At 36.5% G+C, this 19559-nt stretch overlaps 7 protein-coding genes and 1 non-coding gene across 9 annotated transcripts in view; 2 read left to right on the top strand and 6 right to left on the bottom strand.

The window, feature by feature from the left end:
- Nucleotides 1-2290, bottom strand: part of LOC9318799 (dnaJ homolog subfamily C member 2) — a 3460-nt gene extending 1170 nt beyond the window's left edge. The window contains 2 exon segments of the mRNA XM_021032678.1: nucleotides 9-1298; nucleotides 2099-2290. Of these exon segments, the coding sequence (XP_020888337.1) occupies nucleotides 9-1239 (1231 nt within the window). The 5' untranslated portion in view covers nucleotides 1240-1298; nucleotides 2099-2290.
- Nucleotides 2291-2333: 43 nt separating this feature from the next.
- On the top strand, nucleotides 2334-4330 carry LOC9320912 (putative pentatricopeptide repeat-containing protein At3g11460). The gene has a single exon (XM_002882687.2). It carries the CDS (start codon nucleotides 2443-2445, stop codon nucleotides 4303-4305), a length of 1863 nt encoding a protein of 620 aa, XP_002882733.1. The 5' UTR covers nucleotides 2334-2442; the 3' UTR covers nucleotides 4306-4330.
- On the bottom strand, nucleotides 4303-6471 carry LOC9318800 (L-aminoadipate-semialdehyde dehydrogenase-phosphopantetheinyl transferase). 2 transcript variants are annotated; one of them, XM_002884800.2, is made up of 9 exons: nucleotides 6340-6471; nucleotides 6084-6216; nucleotides 5817-5992; nucleotides 5500-5567; nucleotides 5309-5410; nucleotides 5058-5213; nucleotides 4864-4968; nucleotides 4590-4719; nucleotides 4303-4503 (listed from the first exon to the last, which is right to left on the bottom strand). In XM_002884800.2, the coding sequence occupies exons 1-9, from the start codon at nucleotides 6434-6436 to the stop codon at nucleotides 4424-4426; spliced, it is 1047 nt and encodes a 348-aa protein (XP_002884846.2). In that variant the 5' UTR covers nucleotides 6437-6471; the 3' UTR covers nucleotides 4303-4423. The 2 variants fall into 2 exon arrangements, with proteins under 2 accessions (XP_002884846.2, XP_020888281.1); XM_021032622.1 differs by lacking the exon at nucleotides 6340-6471 and having other exon boundaries at nucleotides 5500-5562; nucleotides 6084-6191.
- Nucleotides 6472-8904: 2433 nt separating this feature from the next.
- On the top strand, nucleotides 8905-11544 carry LOC9320913 (salicylate/benzoate carboxyl methyltransferase). Its single transcript, XM_002882688.2, has 5 exons — nucleotides 8905-9043; nucleotides 9203-9305; nucleotides 10213-10611; nucleotides 10703-10960; nucleotides 11070-11544. Exons 1-5 carry the CDS (start codon nucleotides 9006-9008, stop codon nucleotides 11412-11414), a joined length of 1143 nt encoding a protein of 380 aa, XP_002882734.1. The 5' UTR covers nucleotides 8905-9005; the 3' UTR covers nucleotides 11415-11544.
- An 88-nt stretch (nucleotides 11545-11632) lies between these two features.
- Nucleotides 11633-14326, bottom strand: LOC9318801 (rho GTPase-activating protein 4). Its single transcript, XM_002884801.2, has 5 exons — nucleotides 13437-14326; nucleotides 12867-12987; nucleotides 12654-12773; nucleotides 12325-12555; nucleotides 11633-12250 (listed from the first exon to the last, which is right to left on the bottom strand). The coding sequence occupies exons 1-5, from the start codon at nucleotides 13832-13834 to the stop codon at nucleotides 11804-11806; spliced, it is 1317 nt and encodes a 438-aa protein (XP_002884847.1). The 5' UTR covers nucleotides 13835-14326; the 3' UTR covers nucleotides 11633-11803.
- A 1463-nt stretch (nucleotides 14327-15789) lies between these two features.
- LOC9320914 (probable small nuclear ribonucleoprotein G) lies at nucleotides 15790-16906 on the bottom strand. Its single transcript, XM_021032675.1, has 4 exons — nucleotides 16713-16906; nucleotides 16567-16589; nucleotides 16070-16191; nucleotides 15790-15969 (listed from the first exon to the last, which is right to left on the bottom strand). Exons 1-4 carry the CDS (start codon nucleotides 16745-16747, stop codon nucleotides 15910-15912), a joined length of 240 nt encoding a protein of 79 aa, XP_020888334.1. The 5' UTR covers nucleotides 16748-16906; the 3' UTR covers nucleotides 15790-15909.
- Nucleotides 16907-16979: 73 nt separating this feature from the next.
- Nucleotides 16980-17051, bottom strand: TRNAP-CGG. Its single transcript has one exon. It is a non-coding gene; the product is annotated as a tRNA-Pro (tRNA).
- Nucleotides 17052-17845: 794 nt separating this feature from the next.
- Nucleotides 17846-19296, bottom strand: LOC9320915 (40S ribosomal protein S14-3). The gene is made up of 6 exons (XM_021032668.1): nucleotides 19181-19296; nucleotides 18817-18939; nucleotides 18686-18731; nucleotides 18459-18544; nucleotides 18241-18370; nucleotides 17846-18145 (listed from the first exon to the last, which is right to left on the bottom strand). Exons 1-6 carry the CDS (start codon nucleotides 19181-19183, stop codon nucleotides 18078-18080), a joined length of 456 nt encoding a protein of 151 aa, XP_020888327.1. The 5' UTR covers nucleotides 19184-19296; the 3' UTR covers nucleotides 17846-18077.
- Between the last annotated feature and the right edge of the window lie 263 nt (nucleotides 19297-19559).

Genomic DNA, 19559 nt, shown 5'->3' on the forward strand with positions numbered 1-19559 from the left:
GATCTTTGTTTCCATTTTATCACATAGATTCTGCAACTGCTCGGTGTTTAGTGACATGCATAGATTCTCTATATCTTCCTCGGAGATGCCAAGCAGACGCTGAGCCACGAGAGGAGCTGAGAGAGTTCTAAGACGATTACGTTCTTTGCGTAAGAGCTTCTTCTCTTTTTCCTTAGTTTTCTTTTGTTGTTGTGCAGATTCTGCTGCTCGCTTTTCTTCTTCTTCTTTTCGCCTTTTCTCTTCTTCAGCAGCAATAGCAGCGTCCTCTGCCTGCTTCTTCTTGGCCAGAAGCTTTGCTTCTTTTTTCTGTTGCTTCTCGGCCTTTTCTTCCTCTTTTCTTTTCACAATTCTCGGGTCTTTTCTATACGCATTGTCAACAAGAGTCCGGATTCGAGCATGCTCCTCCTTTCTAGCCTTCACAGTTTTTTTTGCATTCTCCTTCTCCATCCACCTCCGTTCTTCACGGGAATCTGCTTGTTCAAGATCATGCTCCTCTTCATCAGGAAATTCCCTCCAACTCTTGAAAGCGTACCAAAAATTGTAGAACTTATCAACATCTTTAAGTGTTGTGTTTTCATCTCCCAAATCTGGAATACGCTGATTCACTGACCACCTAGCATTTCTTTTAAAAGCTGCACCAAACACCTTGAAAAAGTCTTGCGGCAAGCAATCTGATGGAACCTCGTCATCAAACTCATCAGTGGAGTCAAAAATTCTTCTCCTTGTTGGGTCCATCAATATCTCATATGCTTCTTGAATCGCTTTGAAGCGAGATTCTATCTCATCTTTTTTTGCCTCCTTGGCTTCTTCTGTTTCCTCTGCAAGAAGGAGAGTAGCGAGTTTATCAGGATGATGCTTCAGCGCAGCTTCACGATAGCTTTTCCTAATCTGATCTTCTGTCGCAAGATATCTTAAATTGCTCAAACCCAACAAGGCATAGTGGTCTTGTTGCTGGGTACCAGACTTCTTTTTTCCTTTGTTGGCATACGAGTTGAATGAAGGAACATATTCCTTCTCTTTATCATCTCCCACTTTCTTATCAACACCTTCATCGTCTGTGGGTTCTTCTGCACAACCATGCAGTTTAAGAGCAGCAGAATGGAAGGCATGACCAGCAGGTTCACGGTTTAAAGCCTTCACAGGAAGACAATTGGAAAAAGCAACGAACGGTTTTCCATCCTCAAGCTCCTCAGAGTATGTAATAAGCTTAACGGCAGACTCACTTCTCCGGCTCGGCATGATGAAAAATGTACAGAAGCTCCAAATCACCTTACCCAAGTGAGTACCCACGCTGATATCTGTCCCAAAGATTAGAGAAATATTGTGAACGTAGCAAGTCAGTAATTTAAGCCTGTCAATATTCATCTAAATATGTTATCATACCAGCAATAGTAGCAAAAGCTAAACTTATCTGTTAGCAAAATCTGTGACTTGAAAATGATAAAGTACAACCCAAGCCTCAGATAAAAATCCCAAAAGATTACAAGTCATTTGGTTAAACAATTCAAGGCAATCAAAGAAGATAAGACCTGGAAAAAGATTCTCTGAAAACATTCTCAACACGGACTAGATAGTATTCCTCCACAGTCCAATAAAATTTAAGAGGAACTTATAAGAGAACCAAAAGTAAGAAACAATATCTCATTGGCTTCTCTACAAACACCTTATCCATATCCTCGACTAGCTAGTTATAGAATAAGCACTAAGCAATTAAGCGATAGAGCAGCACAATAAACACATTGCTTAATGGTTTTCACTAGACCTTGTTTAAAACACATTGCTTTCGCAAGAGATGATCAAAGCCAGTAATACAGCTCCGAGTTTATAACTCCATAAAAATGACGAAAAAGAAAGGAACATGATAAAAAATCCATCTCTTAAGAACCCTAGAAATCAATCCTACTCCTCAGGTTAGTTATCACTCAATACCATCAATTGTCTAATCAGGATTTTCTACTATCAGCTTATCCTCCCCTTATGCACAAACAAAAGATGATCTATTCAATCTTCAGAAATTTCACGATCCATCAGATAACATTCGAAAACCACTCAGCTACCATAACTAATAAAACAACAGTGATTGAACCGATTTTCTTACCAGAAACTGAGCTCCTAGTTAGCCTGATCCGTGGTCGGAAGCTGCTCCGGCGATAACTTGCCGCGCGAGCTTCCCTCCAACCTACGGCGGTAGAGAAAGATTATGAAGAAGAGAAAGCTTAATCTGGTTTATTGAGGAAATAGCGGCGGCAACGATTTGCAGATGGAGGAAAGTAGCAGCATTTGAGAAGAAGAAATGGTCTATCTGGTTTTACGTATAATTCTATTCCCCAAATTTTCGGACTCAAGTAGTTTGGGCCAGTCAGGCCCATATTATTTGGGCCTTACTCTCATAAAGGATGAAACTTTGCGTTTTAGGCAAACAAGTCATCATCGGCGGAGACCATGACCGTCGTTCCAAGCTTTGTACGGAACTCCGCGGTGGCTTCGACGTCATGGAACGTGCGTCTGAGAGAGCTCGCATATCAGTCATTGTTCACTGAATCTATCTCTCTTTACCGGTCAATGCTCCGTTCAGGTTCTTCTCCCGACGCGTTCTCTTTCCCTTTCATTCTCAAGTCATGTGCTTCCCTTTCGCTCCCTGTCTCCGGCCAACAGCTCCATTGCCACGTGATCAGAGGAGGTTGCGAAGCTGAGCCCTTTGTGCTGACGGCTCTGATCTCAATGTACTGTAAATGCGGTTTGGTAGAGGATGCACGCAAGGTGTTCGAAGAAAATCCTCACTCAAGTCAGCTTGGTGTTTGTTACAACGCTTTGATATCTGGGTATACAGCAAACTCGAAGGTCTCTGATGCTGCGTTTATGTTTCGTAGGATGAAGGAAACTGGCGTATCTGTGGATTCAGTTACAATACTTGGGCTTGTCCCGCTTTGCACGGTTCCTGAATACCTCTGGCTTGGGAGGTCTCTTCACGGTGAATGTGTTAAAGGAGGAACATATTCTGAAGTAGCTGTTTTGAATAGTTTCATCACAATGTACATGAAATGCGGGTCGGTAGAATCGGGTAGGAGGTTGTTCGATGAGATGCCTGTGAAGGGTTTGATTACCTGGAATGCTGTGATTTCTGGATATTCACAGAACGGGCTAGCTTACGATGTTCTGGAACTTTTTGAGCAGATGAAATCATCGGGTGTTTGTCCTGATCCTTTTACATTGGTTAGTGTTCTATCTTCTTGTGCCCATCTTGGAGCTAAGAAGATTGGTCAGGAAGTAGGGGAGTTAGTAGAAGCCAATGGTTTTGCACCAAATGTGTTTTTAAGCAATGCATTGATTAGTATGTATGCTAGATGCGGTAACTTGGCAAAGGCACGTGCTGTTTTCGACATCATGCCTGTAAAAAGCTTAGTTTCATGGACCGCCATGATAGGTTGTTATGGGATGCATGGAATGGGAGAGACTGGGCTTACGCTTTTTGATGATATGATAAAAAGAGGCATAAGACCCGATGGAGCGGTGTTTGTAATGGTTTTATCTGCTTGCAGCCATTCAGGGCTAACCGATAAAGGTTTAGAGTTATTTAGAGCGATGAAGAGAGAGTATAAGCTGGAGCCTGGTCCTGAACACTACTCTTGCTTAGTTGATCTACTCGGAAGAGCTGGTCGACTAGATGAAGCCATGGAGTTTATAGATTCAATGCCTGTTGAACCGGACGGTGCTGTTTGGGGTGCTCTCTTGGGTGCATGTAAAATCCATAAGAATGTGGATATGGCAGAGTTAGCTTTTGCAAAGGTGATTGAGTTTGAACCCATGAACATTGGCTACTATGTATTGATGTCAAATATATATTCAGACTCGAAAAACCAAGAAGGAATCTGGAGAATCCGGGTAATGATGAGAGAGAGAGCATTCAGGAAAAAGCCTGGGTATAGTTATGTGGAACACAAGGGAAAAGTTCACTTGTTTTTAGCTGGCGATAGAAGTCATGAGCAAACAGAGGAAGTCCACAGAATGTTGGATGAGTTAGAGACTTCTGTGATGGAGCTTGCGGGAAACATGGACTGTGATAGAGGCGAAGAGGTTTCGAGCACTACCCGTGAGCATAGCGAGAGGTTAGCAATAGCTTTTGGGATTCTCAACAGTATTCCAGGCACAGAAATTCTCGTGATAAAGAATTTGAGGGTTTGTGAAGATTGTCATGTGTTTATCAAGCTGGTTAGCAAGATTGTAGATCGCCGGTTTGTTGTAAGAGATGCATCTCGGTTCCACTATTTCAAAGACGGGGTCTGCTCGTGCAAAGATTACTGGTGATCTTCCAAGTGTCTCACATACATGATTAATGGTCCCATAATAGGCTATTTTTATTTTCCGCTTGCGCAGAATGTACCACAATGTACTCAAAACAACAGAAATCTGAAGGCTACACTACCTAAAGAAGTATGCTTTCAGAAATAAGTTCATCTTCTACAAACGGGATGGTTTTTCGAACAATCACCCTCATAGGAGCTCCTGCAAGAAGGAAAAAGATGTGATGAAGAAATTACTGAATAAAATGGATTTTTCAGTATCAAGAGCTATGTGAATTGAAATTGCACCTCCACTAGCTTGATCATCTTCAATACAGATTGCAGCATAATGAGAATCAGCCAACTCCAAAAGGGAAAACTTCCATTCTCCGTTGCAATTGTTTGTCTTCTCCAGTGAACTGGTAGTCATTTCAGATGTCTAGAGAAAACAATCAAGAGTCTTACTAAATCTACCACTACTGTCTGTTTATACACTATACTAAAATTTCAGAAAGTGTACAACTAATTGCATTTTATAAACACGCTTTTCAGTTCCAGAGTGTGATTCAAGTATAAAACAAACCTTGCAAAGATTGTATTCCCCTTTTGTTCCAGCCTTAGATTGGATTGTGAAGGTATTAAAAGGTGCAGCAGAAAAGCCTTTTCCTAATGCTTTCACATATGCCTCCTGAATAAAGAATCATCACAACAGTTTTTAAACTTTTGATAAGTAACAATTTTCAGGATCTAAGAAAATCTGTTGTTAGTAGAAACTACCTTTAGAGTCCATAACTTAATAAACTCCTTTCGCTGACTTTCAGGGTCCGGTATAGTTGACAAAAATTTCACTTCATCAGCAGAGTAGAATCTTTCTGCAAATGCTAAGACGTCATGTTTAATCTTCCTTTCCTTGTCTTCAACATCGATACCAACCTACAGTCGTAGTAAACTGCAACTGTTCAAATTTAAAACCAGAAACCACTAATTTTGGACAAAACTGTATGCATTTGCTTGAATAGAAGACTTACCGGAACATGTACAGTCACCCCACAGGCAATTAATGAATCTGTGTGGGAGATATTGAAATGCAATGGTGGGATATTACAGTTCTTATAATTCTGCCAATCTACCTGTAAAAGCTTAAACAAGAACAAATGAAGTTTTCCTCCTAAGCCGAGACTATGAGTTAGTCTAGTATAATCCCAAATAACTGTCTCACCTCAGGCTTCCCATAGGTATTCTTCTTAAACATCAAGGACCGAGGATCGACTGCATTGTTTGTCTGATCTAGTAATAAAACCATTACAATTAATGCTCTGAAAACTCCAGTTAAAATCTAGAATTTCTATAAAGCAGTCTGCATGTAAACACCAATTCAGGTAATGCAATATCACTGATTGAAAATATATAAGTCTTCTTTGTAATTGAGTTCTACTGTTGGCCATAACATGAGAGACTTGCTAATAGCTTCCCTCTACAAAGGCCAGGTTCAGGTCACTAAGCTAATCAATCTTCAAGAAACAAAGCAAAACATACATCTTGCAATGGTGGTCCGAACCAAGGTTCGAGCAAGCAAAGCATTCTTCTTAAGCTGATCGCCTCGAAGCTGAGAAACTTTATCTATCTCAGATGGTGACAGAAGTTGAGAGTAGTGTTTTAAAAGAGATGGAATTTTCACTTCATCTGGTCGAATATACCATAGATGAGTCTCCCTACATGTAAAAGAATGTCCATTACCAAAGAAATCAACAAAAGACCTTTTTTTTTTTTTTTTTTTTTGAACAAACGCAATGAGCTACATACATTGGAGATGGAAGTTTGAGAGAAACGAGTGATGGAAATTCCATTGAGAAGCTTCGCTGCAATTGCGAAATGACACTGATTCTCATCAGCTCCAAACAAAGTCTTTTTTTTTTTTCTAGTGGAATCGTCGCTACTACGAATCAAACCAAACGGAACAAGGTTAGAGAATAACATATATCAGAAATCGAAATCGAAATCGGGAGAATTGATCTAGAATCTGGAGAACAAGTGATCAACTGAATTTCAGAGAAGATACCCAAATCGACGAGGCGAAGAGAGAGAGAGAGATAATTCACTTGCACGACGACGGCGAAGTGCCTCGCCGGTGACGGAGGGAAAGATACCAGGGTCATAACGTAATATAACAGAACCGTACCGAACCAAATCGAAACTTATCTTTAACCAAAATGATCAAACCGAACTAAACCGAAAGTAGTTCGGTTCCAGTTCTATTCGCTTATAAATATAATCAACGCAAATTACAATTAGCTAGGTAGGAACGAAAAAATATGAGGTTAACAATTTCTAACTTTTGCCCCAAAAAAAAAAAAACAATTTCTAACTTAAAGAGTGAAATTCTCATGATAAAAATTAGGTTTTATTATGAGAATTACGTTTCAAGAAATTATGTTTCATGAAAAATTGTAGGTTTAACATGCTAATTAATGAGGCTGAAAAAAAACATGAGAATTTAGGTTTCAAGAAAATTATTAAATTATGATGTTTTTACTTGTTTTTCAGATGTTTTTTGGTTTTTGTTTTACTTAAAAATCTTTTTTCCACATTTAAAGTTCTAAAAAATTTATTTTTCTTTTTGATTGATCTAGAAAATTTAGTAAATCCAGTTTGGCCTGTTGAAGAGGTCCGACCACGACCACCCATCCAATATTTCCGGTTTTTAAAACGTGTACTAAACTATAAAAGAATCTTTTTTTGTACGAGAAAATTTGAACGTATCGAGTCATCATGCTTTGCTTAAATGAATGGTGACGTACGTACCATCAGTTAGACTTAGACCCGCAACAAATTAGCTGTTAGTACGAAAGAAAATGAGACTTTGTGTTCCACACATGGTCTGTCTGAATGGAACTGTTGATATGGACAATAAAGAATTTTTCGACCAGAGATAAATTAAACTCAGATATTTGAGACCAACTCTGCATATTAGATTAAGATGATTCAGATTTCTTTTTATGATTCCGTTAATTTTGTTTTTGCATTTTTTGTAAATAAATTTGAATTTTTCTAGCTAAAACTAGATTTGTTGAGTTCTCTTATGTAAATATTTTTGTTCTGAAATGGATCACCAACCTAACTAATAGTCTTTTAAAAAACATCAATATGTGGTTGTTAAGAAAAAAAACAACTACACATGTGTGGTCCAGTGATAGTTGGAAATTAAGAAAATATTTGAAGGAACTAACCCAGTTTCGATCCACTTTGAAAACAAAAAACACATCTGTGTGAAAAGTCTGGGTTTGGACCAAAAGTCCAAGCAGTTTACATGGTAGTCCAGGCGATCTGGCTACCCTTAGCATTAGTTGGAAAACATTCTAAACTCAAAACAGCCAGTATGGTGGCCCTTCGAATTTTTTTTTACTTTGAAGCACTTCAGTGCATTTAATCGGGACTGACCAAATCAGCCAGTAAGATTTAAAAAAAAAAAAAAGAAAAAACAAAGACTCTGGTGTTCCACTTGATTAGAATTACGTGGCATGGAACTTTTACATGTGGGTCAAAGCATCGTCCACATGTTTCAACACCATACATGATACATGCATGCATGCATGCATTACCATCAGTATTCGTTTATGGAGAGAAGATTCGAGGTTTATAAGCACATGCACATCTAATGCTACATATAATTTTTAGAGAACTTCTATGTTGCTGCTAGTAGAGATTATCTTAAAATTCACACGGTTTGCTTAAACGAATCTTCGAAGACTAGGCAGAAATTCTTAAGCACAAACTCCGTTCACACTTATTATTTGAGACTAAACTTAGTTAATTGTCACTTTCAAGTCTTTAATTAATGGAAGATACACGCAACTGTTCACAACTAGGCAGTTTATAGATTATAGTTTGTTTAAATTCGTGTTTTATGTATATTTAATCAAGAATTATTTGACATATATTATATAAAATGTGTCCTAGTATTCTGAATATCCTAGAACCAAGTGGTTTTCTATTCGATTACCTTTTTGTCTTTTTCATTACAACATGAACACCCACAATGATAAAATCATCGTGTTTTCTGTTTTTGTCATTTTTTGGTCATACATATGTGATATATATATAGACCCGTAAGTTAAAACATTTTTATGTTGTTCTTTTTGTTTGTCTCGGATCTGACATCTATAGAATTTCACATTTTAATTAAGAAAGTTCATTAAAAGTGTATTTCGAGTATTTTAAACATATGCTTATTTGTTTTAGGATTGATATTCCTAATTTAAATTATTGTCATCGTTTTTCATTATTTAAAAGCGAGATAAATTAATTATTTTCTTATAGTTTTCATATTTTTAATATTAATGAAAACCGCAACGGCTAAAAATGGAAGAAATTCTCACAAGGATAAGCACTTTAACGTGTTATTTTATTTCTTGCCTTCTTCATTTGTTAAGATCAGCTCTGAGATCCAAATCGTAAAGTCAATAACATACCATAAATTTTATCCAAATAATATAGGTATAACACAATTTGAGAATCAATATTTTTTTTGTTTTGGGTCTTAATTAAGCGCAAACGACTTTGCAACTAGTACACTTGGCATTTTTCATATTTTTTTTTATGCGACCTTGATTGATTCCCATCTCTCTATAAATTGAGATGTGTGTCAGTGTGTGGTGCATCATCCATACACAACATCTTCAGATAATTCTCCTTTAATCTTATCACCAAATCAGTACGATACTTAAAATGGATCCAAGATTCATCGACACCATTCCTTCCTTGAGGTTCTTCTCTCCAATTCATCTTCACTAAGGCAACACACACACACATTTTGCTTTGATTTTAGTATTTTCAAATATATATATGCATGCAGCTATGTATGTAACAATATATGTATATCTTTTTTTTTTTTTGATAAAGAATATATGTATATCTTGATGCAGTTATAATGATGATAAGTGTGATGATGAATATGCATTTGTGAAAGCTCTATGTATGAGTGGTGGAGATGGAACCAACAGTTACTCCACCAATTCTCGTCTTCAGGTTCTTCAATATAAAATCTTCTTTTAATTTCCTTTTAGTTTTAACCCAAATTTATATCGATATTATTTGTGGATACAAATAAATTTTTCAATCATTTAATTAGTTATGATAAAATTGTAAAATCTAAAACATGAACTAACTAATAATTAAAATCAAATTATTACATTCATACCAAAAAAAATCAAATTATTACATGAATTCACATCTACTATATAAGAACAACATATTTATGTCCGTTTATATGAATTGTAAAAAATCCAAATATTATGCATGAGTAGTTGGGTATATTTTAATTTAGTTTAGTAAAGCGGGTATATGCGTTATTGTTAGTGACGGTTTTGCCAAACAAACAAACAAAAAGATTAAAAAAAAAAAAAATGACAGTTCCTATTGGACTATAAGGTTTGATTAGATCACTTATAAGTTTTATTAAAAATAAGACATGTACAAAAGTATAAGGTTTGATTAGATCACTTATAATTTTTATTAAAAATAAGACATGTACAAAAGTCGAATTTTAAACGCCCGAATATGCATCAACACTTATGATATAAAAATGAATTAAAATCATGTATTGTTTGTCGTTATCGTATGGAGCTGGGTCCAGTCTAGGTTTATATGTCACGGGTCGTAAATGGAATCTGATATAACATGTAGTGCCATTTTCAATCTGCCTAACAATTTCGATTATGATTCCCTCTATCTCTAAATATGTTGTCCTGCCTCATATTTGTAAAACTTCATCCTAAGAAATTAATACATGATTATATATGTCTGTGACAATTCCAAAACGTAAAAGACGTACAGTTCCAAGTTATTAATGAATATCGATCGTCTATAATAAACAGATTATGGAGAGAATAATAGTTTTTGTTTAACGTAGTACTGTCTCTTATTTGGTTTTTAGAGAAAAGTTTTAACAATGGCCAAACCAGTCTTGGTAAAAACCACAGAAGAAATGATGATGAGCTTAGACTTTCCTACGTACATCAAAGTTGCTGAATTGGGTTGTTCTTCGGGACAAAACACGTTTTTGGCTATCTCTGAGATCATCAACACCATTAGTGTGTTGTGCCAACATGTGAACAAAAACCCACCAGAAATAGATTGTTGTCTGAACGATCTCCCGGAAAACGATTTCAACACGACCTTCAAGTTCGTACCATTCTTCAACAAGGAGCTCATGATCACAAGCAAAGCATCGTGCTTCGTCTATGGAGCTCCAGGTTCCTTCTATTCCAGACTCTTCTCCCGCAATAGCCTCCATATCATACATTCCTCGTATGCCCTCCATTGGCTCTCTAAGGTACTTATAAATCTTAAGATTTTCTTTTACTCATATGGAAACAATCGAGAGATTTAAACGATGTAATATTGTGTGCTCATGATGATTAAAGGTTCCCGAAAAACTTGAGAATAATAAGGGGAATGTGTACATAACAAGTTCAAGTCCTCAAAGTGCATACAAGGCTTACTTGAATCAATTCCAAAAAGATTTCTCCATGTTTCTAAGGTTACGTTCTGAAGAAATTGTCTCTAATGGACGTATGGTTCTCACCTTCATCGGGAGAAACACTCTGAACGATCCATTGTATAGAGATTGTTGTCACTTTTGGACATTGCTATCAAAATCTCTCCGCGACCTACTCTTCGAGGTATATCAAATCAAACTATTCATTTCTTTGTGATATATTTTACTTAAACATATACCAAATTTTGTTGAGTTTTAGACATGGTACTCATCGCGATCTTCATATAAAACAGGGTCTTGTGAGTGAATCAAAGCTGGATGCATTCAACATGCCGTTTTATGATCCGAACGTACAAGAACTCAAACAAGTGATACGAAACGAGGGCTCTTTTGAAATCAATGAATTGGAGACGCATGGATTCGATCTTGGTCATAGTAACTACGAAGAAGATGACTATGAAGCAGGACACGATGAAGCCAATTGTATAAGAGCTGTTAGTGAACCAATGCTCGTTGCTCATTTTGGAGAAGACATTATCGATACCTTGTTCGATAAGTATGCACACCATGTGACTCAGCATGCCAACTGCAGGAACAAAACGACTCTCAGTCTTGTCGTTTCGTTGACTAAGAAATAATCAACTTCTGTCGTATGTTTTTTCTTTTTTACTACTGTTCATTTGTTTCCTTCCAAGATCTGCCACTCAATGTGGTGCTAGTATTGGAAAAAAGTGTGATTGTATTTGTAATGTGTTTTGTTCTGTTCGATTTCAACATCTTTTGTTAATAACCAAATCCGTAACGATTTGGTAAATGAGTTATTTCCTGCAAAACTTTCAAGTACCAAGATAAAACCTTAAGAAGAGAAACAGACACTTATCATTGACATTATATGCAGAAACGTAGCATTTCTTGATACACAAGCAACCATCATCAAAATTCAAAAGCATCTATCCATCCATCCCACAAAACCCGAATCAAGAAAATCCAAAAGATGGATCAAAAACATCAACAATTAACCTTTCTTTCACCGCCAAGCTTCGAATAGCTCAACTCTGTAGTTCACACGTCCCACAATACTACTCGCTTTCGACATGGTTCTCTGCTCCTCCCAACCATTGTGTTTCTGTCCAAAACCTCCATTGTTGCTGTTAACCAGAGAAGAATTTTTTATGTCAACAAGTTCTCGAGATTCCACACATTCTTCTTCTTCTTCTTCTTCATCTGCAGACTCTTCTTTGTCTTTCATCTCTGCCTCAAAGTTGTCTAAACTTTCCCCCTTGTTAGCTTTCATGAGATGCAACAACTGTCTACTGCTGCTCTGATCACCATTATGGTCCCGAGGACTCGGATTTGAGGCTGGAACCAACTTATCTCGAGATTCTTTTCGGTCTTTAAGCGTCTTCACAATAAGTGTTTTAAGAAAGTTCATAACTTGCACAGCATACATTAGAGCCGTCAATGGATCCAACATCTGCAATTTGACTGATGTCATTTAACAAAAACGACACATAAAACTATCTTTAGAGATTCATACAAGAAACTTACCTGAGTCATGTTAGGTGCAAAAACCATGGCAATGTTTCGAGCATTCATCTTGTTAAGTTGTTCCATCTCAACAACATCAGCCATTAGATTGATAGCCCAATCTAACAAAGAAGCTTCTGTTGAAGGGAGAAGCCTTACAAGTTCCACACACTCATCTTCACTCTCAGACTCCATTACTTGCTCTGGTGAAAGTGAATCCAAAACGCCACTAGGAAGTTCCCTAAACCAAGCCTAGAGGAAAAACCAAGAAAAAACCAAATTCAAAAACAAGTAAAAGACAATCAGGGAAAAGAAAAAATAAGATCCTTGTGGAGTTTATGGGTTTTTACCTTAATGAGACTTGCTAAGCAGTGGACATCGATGTTATCAGGTATAATACCTTTATTCAACTCTTCCCTTATGTACTCTTCTTGAGCATTCTCACCATTAATCCTGAAAATTCCTTCTACCTATATGGCAACAAACCAAGCAAATGAAAATTTATTTACCCATACTCATCAAACCAGATGGAAATTGTTTCAAACATGGAGATTAACACGCACCCGCAATCCGCCTCTACTGTACAAGTGACTCTGCATCATCAAAAGTATAGTAGGCACGACGTTCCCTCTAGTATCATATGATAGCTGCATTGACTCGGTAGAGACTCCAAACACGGTAGCACTGCATTACAATCAAGGTCTAATCAGCTTCTGAGCTAACAAAAGAGTTAAACCACACAATAGCGTTTTTCATCCAGACTCATCGAAGACATGAGAATTTGATTCAAGAACATGAAATAAAAAGTTTGGGATCATTGATGTCAGGGACTCTAATTATAGAAGGCAGAGCTATAAAATGTATACACACAAGAAGTCATAAATCTATCTATCTCACTAAAGATTCAAGAACGTCAAAAAGTTTGGATAATTGATGTCAGAGGATACACTAATTGCAGGTAAAGAGACCCTGGTTCTATTAACAGAAGAGGATTTCAATTATGGAAACTACTGAATCTTATTCAAGATTTTGTTCACTAGAACAAGAACTACGAGAACCGCAATCACCAAACAATACCAGAAAAATCGATCATCTTTTTATGCAAAACTTGATTTTGGGATTAATAAACGAACCTTGCACTAGGAGCTCGTCTTGGGACTTCAGGTTCAAACTCAACAGGCAAGCCAAGGAAGCCATGGAAACGATCAAAGGTGACATGAGCGACATGTCTAACATCTGTGGGAACACCAATCTCCATTGAACAAAGATCCTCTTCACCAACACACCCACCAATCACAGACCTTCTAATAGCAGAAACTAAAATCTCCAATGCAGAAGAAAGCTCAAATCTTTCTCTCTCTTTCTCGCTTCTCTCCTCCTCTTCTTCTTCCTCGCGACGAGAAATGTTAAAAGGAGAATGTGGGTCTCTATTACCACCATCATTGCCTCCACATGATGTAGAAGAAGAAGAAGAAGAGCTTGAAGGTGAAGGGAAATGACATGATTGGCTCGATTTAAGAACTTTAGCCATTTTCTCAAAGGATAATCCAAAAAAATCAAATCTTGGAGTGATGGGTACTCTCTCAAAACAGTGATGGAGAGGTCAAAATCAATATGGCAATAAAGAATCAATCTTTAATAAGGAAAAATTTTCAGGGAAAAAGAGAAAACCTAGAAAAATGGATTAGTAATGGGTAATTAATGATTTTCTGTTGGGGAAACTCAAAAAGATTAAAACTTTTGGGTACTACTAAGCGACGCGTAGAGTTGAATTGAAGAAAGGATTTTAGTTGGTGGCTTGTAATTATCACTCTTCGATCGATCTTTCTTTCTTTCTTCTTCTTCGTATTCTATTCACAGAGAACAGAGAGAGATTGGTGGAGGTAGGTGAGAGAAGAGGAAGAATTAACGAGGAAGATGAAGGTCGAGCTGTCTTTTTTTTTTTAAGTATATTTTTTTTTGGTGTCTTTCTCTTTATGAAGAAAAGAAACATTGCAAGATTTGTATTATGTAATAACTTTTTGTTTCTATGTGTAATATCAAATCTTATAAGATATCTCAAATTTGGACTATTATCTAACTCTTATAGTATCATTTCCCTACCGGATAAATTTACCACATTAGAAAAAACGAAGAAGAAATCTACCATAAATCCATAATAAATCAGTTGAGAAAAAATAGTAAAAGATTATCTACAATAAGACTAGTCTCATGTACTTGGTAAACCTAATAACAACCAATGTTCCTAGAAGTAGTATCACAAATATGGCATTTTAAGAAGAAAAAAAAAAGTGGAACAGAAATGATGGAATAGGTAAGCACAAATTTTAATCCACGCTACTATATGTGACTTGTTACATTTACTTTCCAATTGAGATTTGATATTGTGACAAACAAAATGAGATTGATATTGTATAATCAATTTTCGAAGAAATAAAAAATGGATGGTGAAGTTCATTGAATATCTTGCATCCAAAATGAATCTTTTAGTTACTTGCAATGGTCAACGAGAATAAAAACATATGAAGATAGTTTACGTTTTCATGGAATCATTTTTTAATGTTAGAATTTAGAGAGAAGCAATCTCTGAGACTCTCTCCATAGCCTCTTCCCCAAAACTAAAGCTAAAAGAATAAAAGAAAAAGGAAATAAGTGAAGTTGGTGAAAGTTCTTTTTGGATTAGTTGTAAATCCATGTGTTTAAAATTCTTATACTTTGTTATATTAGTTGGAGATCCCCGACCACGAAATGTTAAAAAACACATCAAATTGTATAATGACTTGGACAAAAACAATTTAGAAATTCCAGACAAAAACACAAATATCTACTTTTCTACCAAAAAAGGTATTTCAACTCAATAGTTTTTGTGGTAGATATGAAATGTAAGTTGGAACAAAACCACCCCACGTGTGTGCCGACGACGACCCACGTGCCGAACATTCCGTTGTGGTTACATGTTGTTGTTGTTGCTGTTTTATTGGAGATAGATAGATAGATATTGTACCATTTCATTCATTTTGCATCACAAACAATAATACTTCGTGGGGCACATGCTTCCTTGATGCCTTCCACTTTCACTTCTCTTTTTCTTTCTTTTGCTTCTTCTTCTTATTCATATAACATCTTTATAATAACATACGAGCCAAACGGCATAATTATGATCTCACTTTGAGAAAAAGTGGGAAATAAAAATGTTAGGATAGTAGTAAAGCAAGAGACACGACCGTTGGAGCTCATTTACCCAAAATTTAGATCCCCACAACAAAAGTATTTTGCTTTGTGTAAAGGTTTTGACCATTCAAAAATTAGCTTTTTTTCATGACTGCTTTGATTTCTCTAACTTGAAATGATTATAGAACTTAGAGACCTGACTAACACATGATAAGAGATCATAACAGAAAGACAGTATCCAGATTGGTTTGTTGCCATCTAATCAAGGGTTCAGAAAAATCAATAGAGCATAAGCAGGACCGAACACGGGTAAAATGAGCCAAAGAAGAGGATTTCATCAAATAAAACTCAAGTTCGATTCATGCCGGTACAGAGAGCAAACTAAGTCAAACTCATATTACAGAAGATGATTACTTGAGGGTGCAAAGTCATAAGCTAAGATCTTCCAACTGGTTCGAGAGCTTCAACGGTGACAATGCTGTTACCTCTTATAACCTGCATCCAGGAAATGTGGAATTTTTAAACAAAACAAAATGATAGATGAACACAGCAGAAGATTCTGTGGGTTTCAAAAGAGAGGTAGAGAGAAACGTACCACCATCCCAATGTCAGTTTTGTCATCACCATTGACTTCAACAGTGTTATCCACAACAAGATTCATGAACTGATCAAACCCACGGAGAGTTCCAACAACCATTCGGTTGGCATTAAGCTTAACTACATTGGGAGCAACCAAAAAAGCAGACAATAACTTCTCATGACCATACCAAGTTACAAAAAACTTTGACTAAACAAATTGTAATGAGACTGTGCTATGATACATAATTGGCAGATTTCTATGTGACATTGAAATATACTAAGCATTGTATCAATATTTTGGAATTGTAAACACAAGTTAAATTAGTAGACAGAATAACGCAATCCCAAGTAATACTACATGACTTGAAATGGCATTAATATCGCACTATATATCGCTCTTAAGTTGAGCAATCGGTTCAAAAGTTGTAAGCAATTCTCACATGAGCAAGAGATTTAGGTGAAACTTAAAAACGCTTTAAAATTGAAAAAGTGGAAGAAAGAGATGGAACTTACTTTGGAGTTTCTTGTCCATGTACCTGCATCACATGAAACGAACGAAGACTAAAATCAGAAACACGAAGAAGTAGAAGCTCGATGAAACCAAAAACTTCAAGTAAACGGATACAGAGAAAATCAAACAAGTGGCGAAGACAACTTACTTCTTGAGATCCGGAGGCTGACCAGATCGACTCATACTTGCAGAATCGGAGAAGACGAAAAACGAGAGCTTAGGGTTTTTTTTCTTTCTTCTCAGCTATGAACACTTTACTCGATTGATTCCAGAAAGAAAGAGAAAAAAATCGACGTCGGTCCTGGAAATCTAGAGGGGTTAAAGCGGCGTCGTTTTAAAGCCCAATGTTACTGGGTTTGACCGCAAAAAAGAAAGCCTTTAACTGCTTTCAAATGATTTAAAAAATAAAAGGAACGGGGTGTTCCGAGAATCGAACTCGGGACCTCTCGCACCCGAAGCGAGAATCATACCACTAGACCAAACACCCGGTGATGATAATATTCGATATTTACTCTATTATATTACTGGTTTAGTTTTAACAATAATTTCTTATGGAGTTCTTTGATTACCCTCATTCAAAATGATCTGAAATACATGTATTCAAAAGCCATAAAACTACATATAAAAAAAAATGTTCCTACCTTCATCAATTAATTACCGAGCCCTTCTCCTTACTAGGAAATATTGCATGTGCTTTACCTTCTCATAAAGGTAGCAAGAGACTAGAACATAACAAAGCATTCTTCGCTAACAACCAAGAGCATCAAAAAATGAGGATATGATGAGAATCAACTCATTGCTTGAGGTTATAAGGAGGAGGCCTAATGCTTAATTGCTTATAATATTAATATGTACGAAGAGCTCAGGCTAAGAACAAATTGATGATGATGGTTATAATCTGCTTATAAATTTATTTCTTCCAAGTGATGGCATTAATCACAAACTAAGTGATATCGTTAACATTCTAACCAAAAGTTCCAAAAGCCAGACTTGCGATATTTGATGTTTCTCAGACAATCTCTCCCATAGTAATTAGTAATTACCACATTCCCCATATCAATCAACTCTTTTCATTCTAAAAAATTGATTGTTTTTTTTTGGTTGAATAATTAGGCCTCAAAAACAGATTATGACAAGATGACAACAATCTGGCTTGGTTTGGATTCAGAACCATCACGACAAAAATTACTATAACTGCATTAGACTTTCTAATCTAATTCTATAGAGCACACATAGCGTTAACTATCTCGAAGAAGTTTCCATTTGATGAACTAAAGTTAAAAGAGAGAAAGGAGAAAATATCAAATAAGCCGATTAACAGTAACACAACACGATCAGTCACTATCATTACCAAAACTCCAAATACAATATTGAAGAAAAACACAGCTTATAATATTCTTGAAGGAACTCAAAAGATAAATTGGAGAGAGACAAAACTAACTTCGAAGTGTACCCAAGAAAATACATAGGTATTCAAGGGGACATTTGGACGATGATGAGCCTCATCGTGCAATCACAGTCTTCTTCCTCTTCGTCCACCCTTTCGGCGTGTACTGTCTGTGGGAATCGGAGTCACATCCTCTGCAAATGCATTCAAGAAAGATTCAGTTTGCAATGAGCAATCAAAAGTTGCAATAAACAAGACGAAGTGAGAGATATTCAGTTTCTGAATTTACCTATACGACCAATCTTCATGCCAGAACGAGCAAGGGCTCTGAGAGCAGACTGAGCACCAGGACCTGGAGTCTTGGTTTTGTTTCCTCCAGTAGCACGGAGCTTCACGTGAATGGCTGTGATGCCAAGCTCCTGTCACATATGGAGCATTAGACATTATCATCCAGAAGCTCAATGTGATTATAAGAAAAAAAAGTATGAATATCAAATCATTTCTGACCTTGCATCTTTGAGCAACATCTTGAGCTGCAAGCATAGCAGCATAAGGAGAGGACTCATCACGATCAGCCTTCACCTTCATGCCACCTGCAAAATGTGCATTCGAAGATTGAAGTCACATAATCATCAAATTACACAGAATATAAATGAATTCTATAGAAATATTGTGAGAGATTAGAGTCTACACTAACATAAGCACAGATAACAAAAGACTACTATGAAACATACCGGTGATGCGAACAAGAGTTTCTCTGCCGGAGAGATCAGTCACATGCTGCAAAAATATTGAAAGCAATGTCATAAATGCACTGAAAACAAGTTTATACCACACAAACTCAAAGAAACAAAGAGAAGCTTACAATGAAAGTATCATTGAAAGAAGCAAAGATGTGAACAACACCGAAAACTTGCTCTCCTTCACGAACAGCAGGTCCAAGAGTCACATTCTCAACCTTTGGCTCTTTAGTCTTTCTCTTCGACGACTATAAACAGAGAGAGAGCAAAACACATTTGAGAAACAAATTGTTCATTGGTTTAACCATAATTACTGCTACATCGTACACATACCATCAGCTCAATACCAATACATAGCGATTAATCAGACAACCCCAAATTTTTAATTGATGAAATCTCAGAAGTTATCTCATCGCAGATCTCAATTCCCTACAGACTAACGAAACCAAATGATCTGGAAGAGACAAGTGTTGTAGAGAAAGAGCTTACCATCTTCAGCAATGGATCAGAGAAGAGACGAAGCGATAGTGTTTTTGGATGCTGCTCAGTGGAAACAAGGAAGACACTAACGGCGCTACAAATCTACTTTATATACTAGGGTTATATCGGAGTGCCTCTGAGAATTTGACTTAAATACCCTCAGGGCTTTGATTACGCGCTACGTCGTCGTTTCATTCATTGTTTATTATTATGTGACATCATTAAGATGATGATACATACGTTAGGCTTTATATTCTTGATTTTGTTTTGACAAGTATCATAATTCACAAATTTTTTTAATGGAAATTATTGTTTTGACAAGAGTAAATTGGCAATTTTAACAACTAACATTGATCATATCATCATACTTGGTTGTTCTTATGAAGAA

This window comes from Arabidopsis lyrata (assembly GCF_000004255.2).
Source record: "Arabidopsis lyrata subsp. lyrata unplaced genomic scaffold ARALYscaffold_3, whole genome shotgun sequence".
NCBI lineage: Eukaryota > Viridiplantae > Streptophyta > Magnoliopsida > Brassicales > Brassicaceae > Arabidopsis > Arabidopsis lyrata.

Bases quoted from the DNA above. Each gene is read 5' to 3' on its own strand.
- LOC9320912 (XM_002882687.2), top strand. From the start codon at position 2,443: ATGACCGTCGTTCCAAGCTTTGTACGGAACTCCGCGGTGGCTTCGACG.
- LOC9318800 (XM_002884800.2), bottom strand. From the start codon at position 6,436: ATGACCCTGGTATCTTTCCCTCCGTCACCGGCGAGGCACTTCGCCGTC. The intron at 4,969-5,057 runs GTAGTTTCTACT...TTCTTTATTCAG, and splicing joins TTAAGTTATGGACTCTAAAG to GAGGCATATGTGAAAGCATT. The intron at 4,504-4,589 runs GTGCAATTTCAA...TCCTTCTTGCAG, and splicing joins AGATGATCAAGCTAGTGGAG to GAGCTCCTATGAGGGTGATT.
- LOC9320913 (XM_002882688.2), top strand. From the start codon at position 9,006: ATGGATCCAAGATTCATCGACACCATTCCTTCCTTGAG. The intron at 9,044-9,202 runs GTTCTTCTCTCC...ATCTTGATGCAG, and splicing joins GACACCATTCCTTCCTTGAG to TTATAATGATGATAAGTGTG. The intron at 10,961-11,069 runs GTATATCAAATC...CATATAAAACAG, and splicing joins TCCGCGACCTACTCTTCGAG to GGTCTTGTGAGTGAATCAAA.
- LOC9318801 (XM_002884801.2), bottom strand. From the start codon at position 13,834: ATGGCTAAAGTTCTTAAATCGAGCCAATCATGTCATTTCCCTTCACCT. The intron at 12,774-12,866 runs GTGCGTGTTAAT...GTTGCCATATAG, and splicing joins ACAGTAGAGGCGGATTGCGG to GTAGAAGGAATTTTCAGGAT. The intron at 12,556-12,653 runs GTAAAAACCCAT...TTTTTCCTCTAG, and splicing joins GCTTAGCAAGTCTCATTAAG to GCTTGGTTTAGGGAACTTCC.
- LOC9320914 (XM_021032675.1), bottom strand. From the start codon at position 16,747: ATGAGTCGATCTGGTCAGCCTCCGGATCTCAAGAA. The intron at 16,590-16,712 runs GTAAGTTGTCTT...CATGTGATGCAG, and splicing joins CAGCCTCCGGATCTCAAGAA to GTACATGGACAAGAAACTCC. The intron at 15,970-16,069 runs GTACGTTTCTCT...TCCTGGATGCAG, and splicing joins AAACTGACATTGGGATGGTG to GTTATAAGAGGTAACAGCAT.
- LOC9320915 (XM_021032668.1), bottom strand. The intron at 18,732-18,816 runs GTAAGCTTCTCT...ATATTTTTGCAG, and splicing joins CTTTCAATGATACTTTCATT to CATGTGACTGATCTCTCCGG. The intron at 18,146-18,240 runs GTAAATTCAGAA...ATGCATTTGCAG, and splicing joins CATGAAGATTGGTCGTATAG to AGGATGTGACTCCGATTCCC.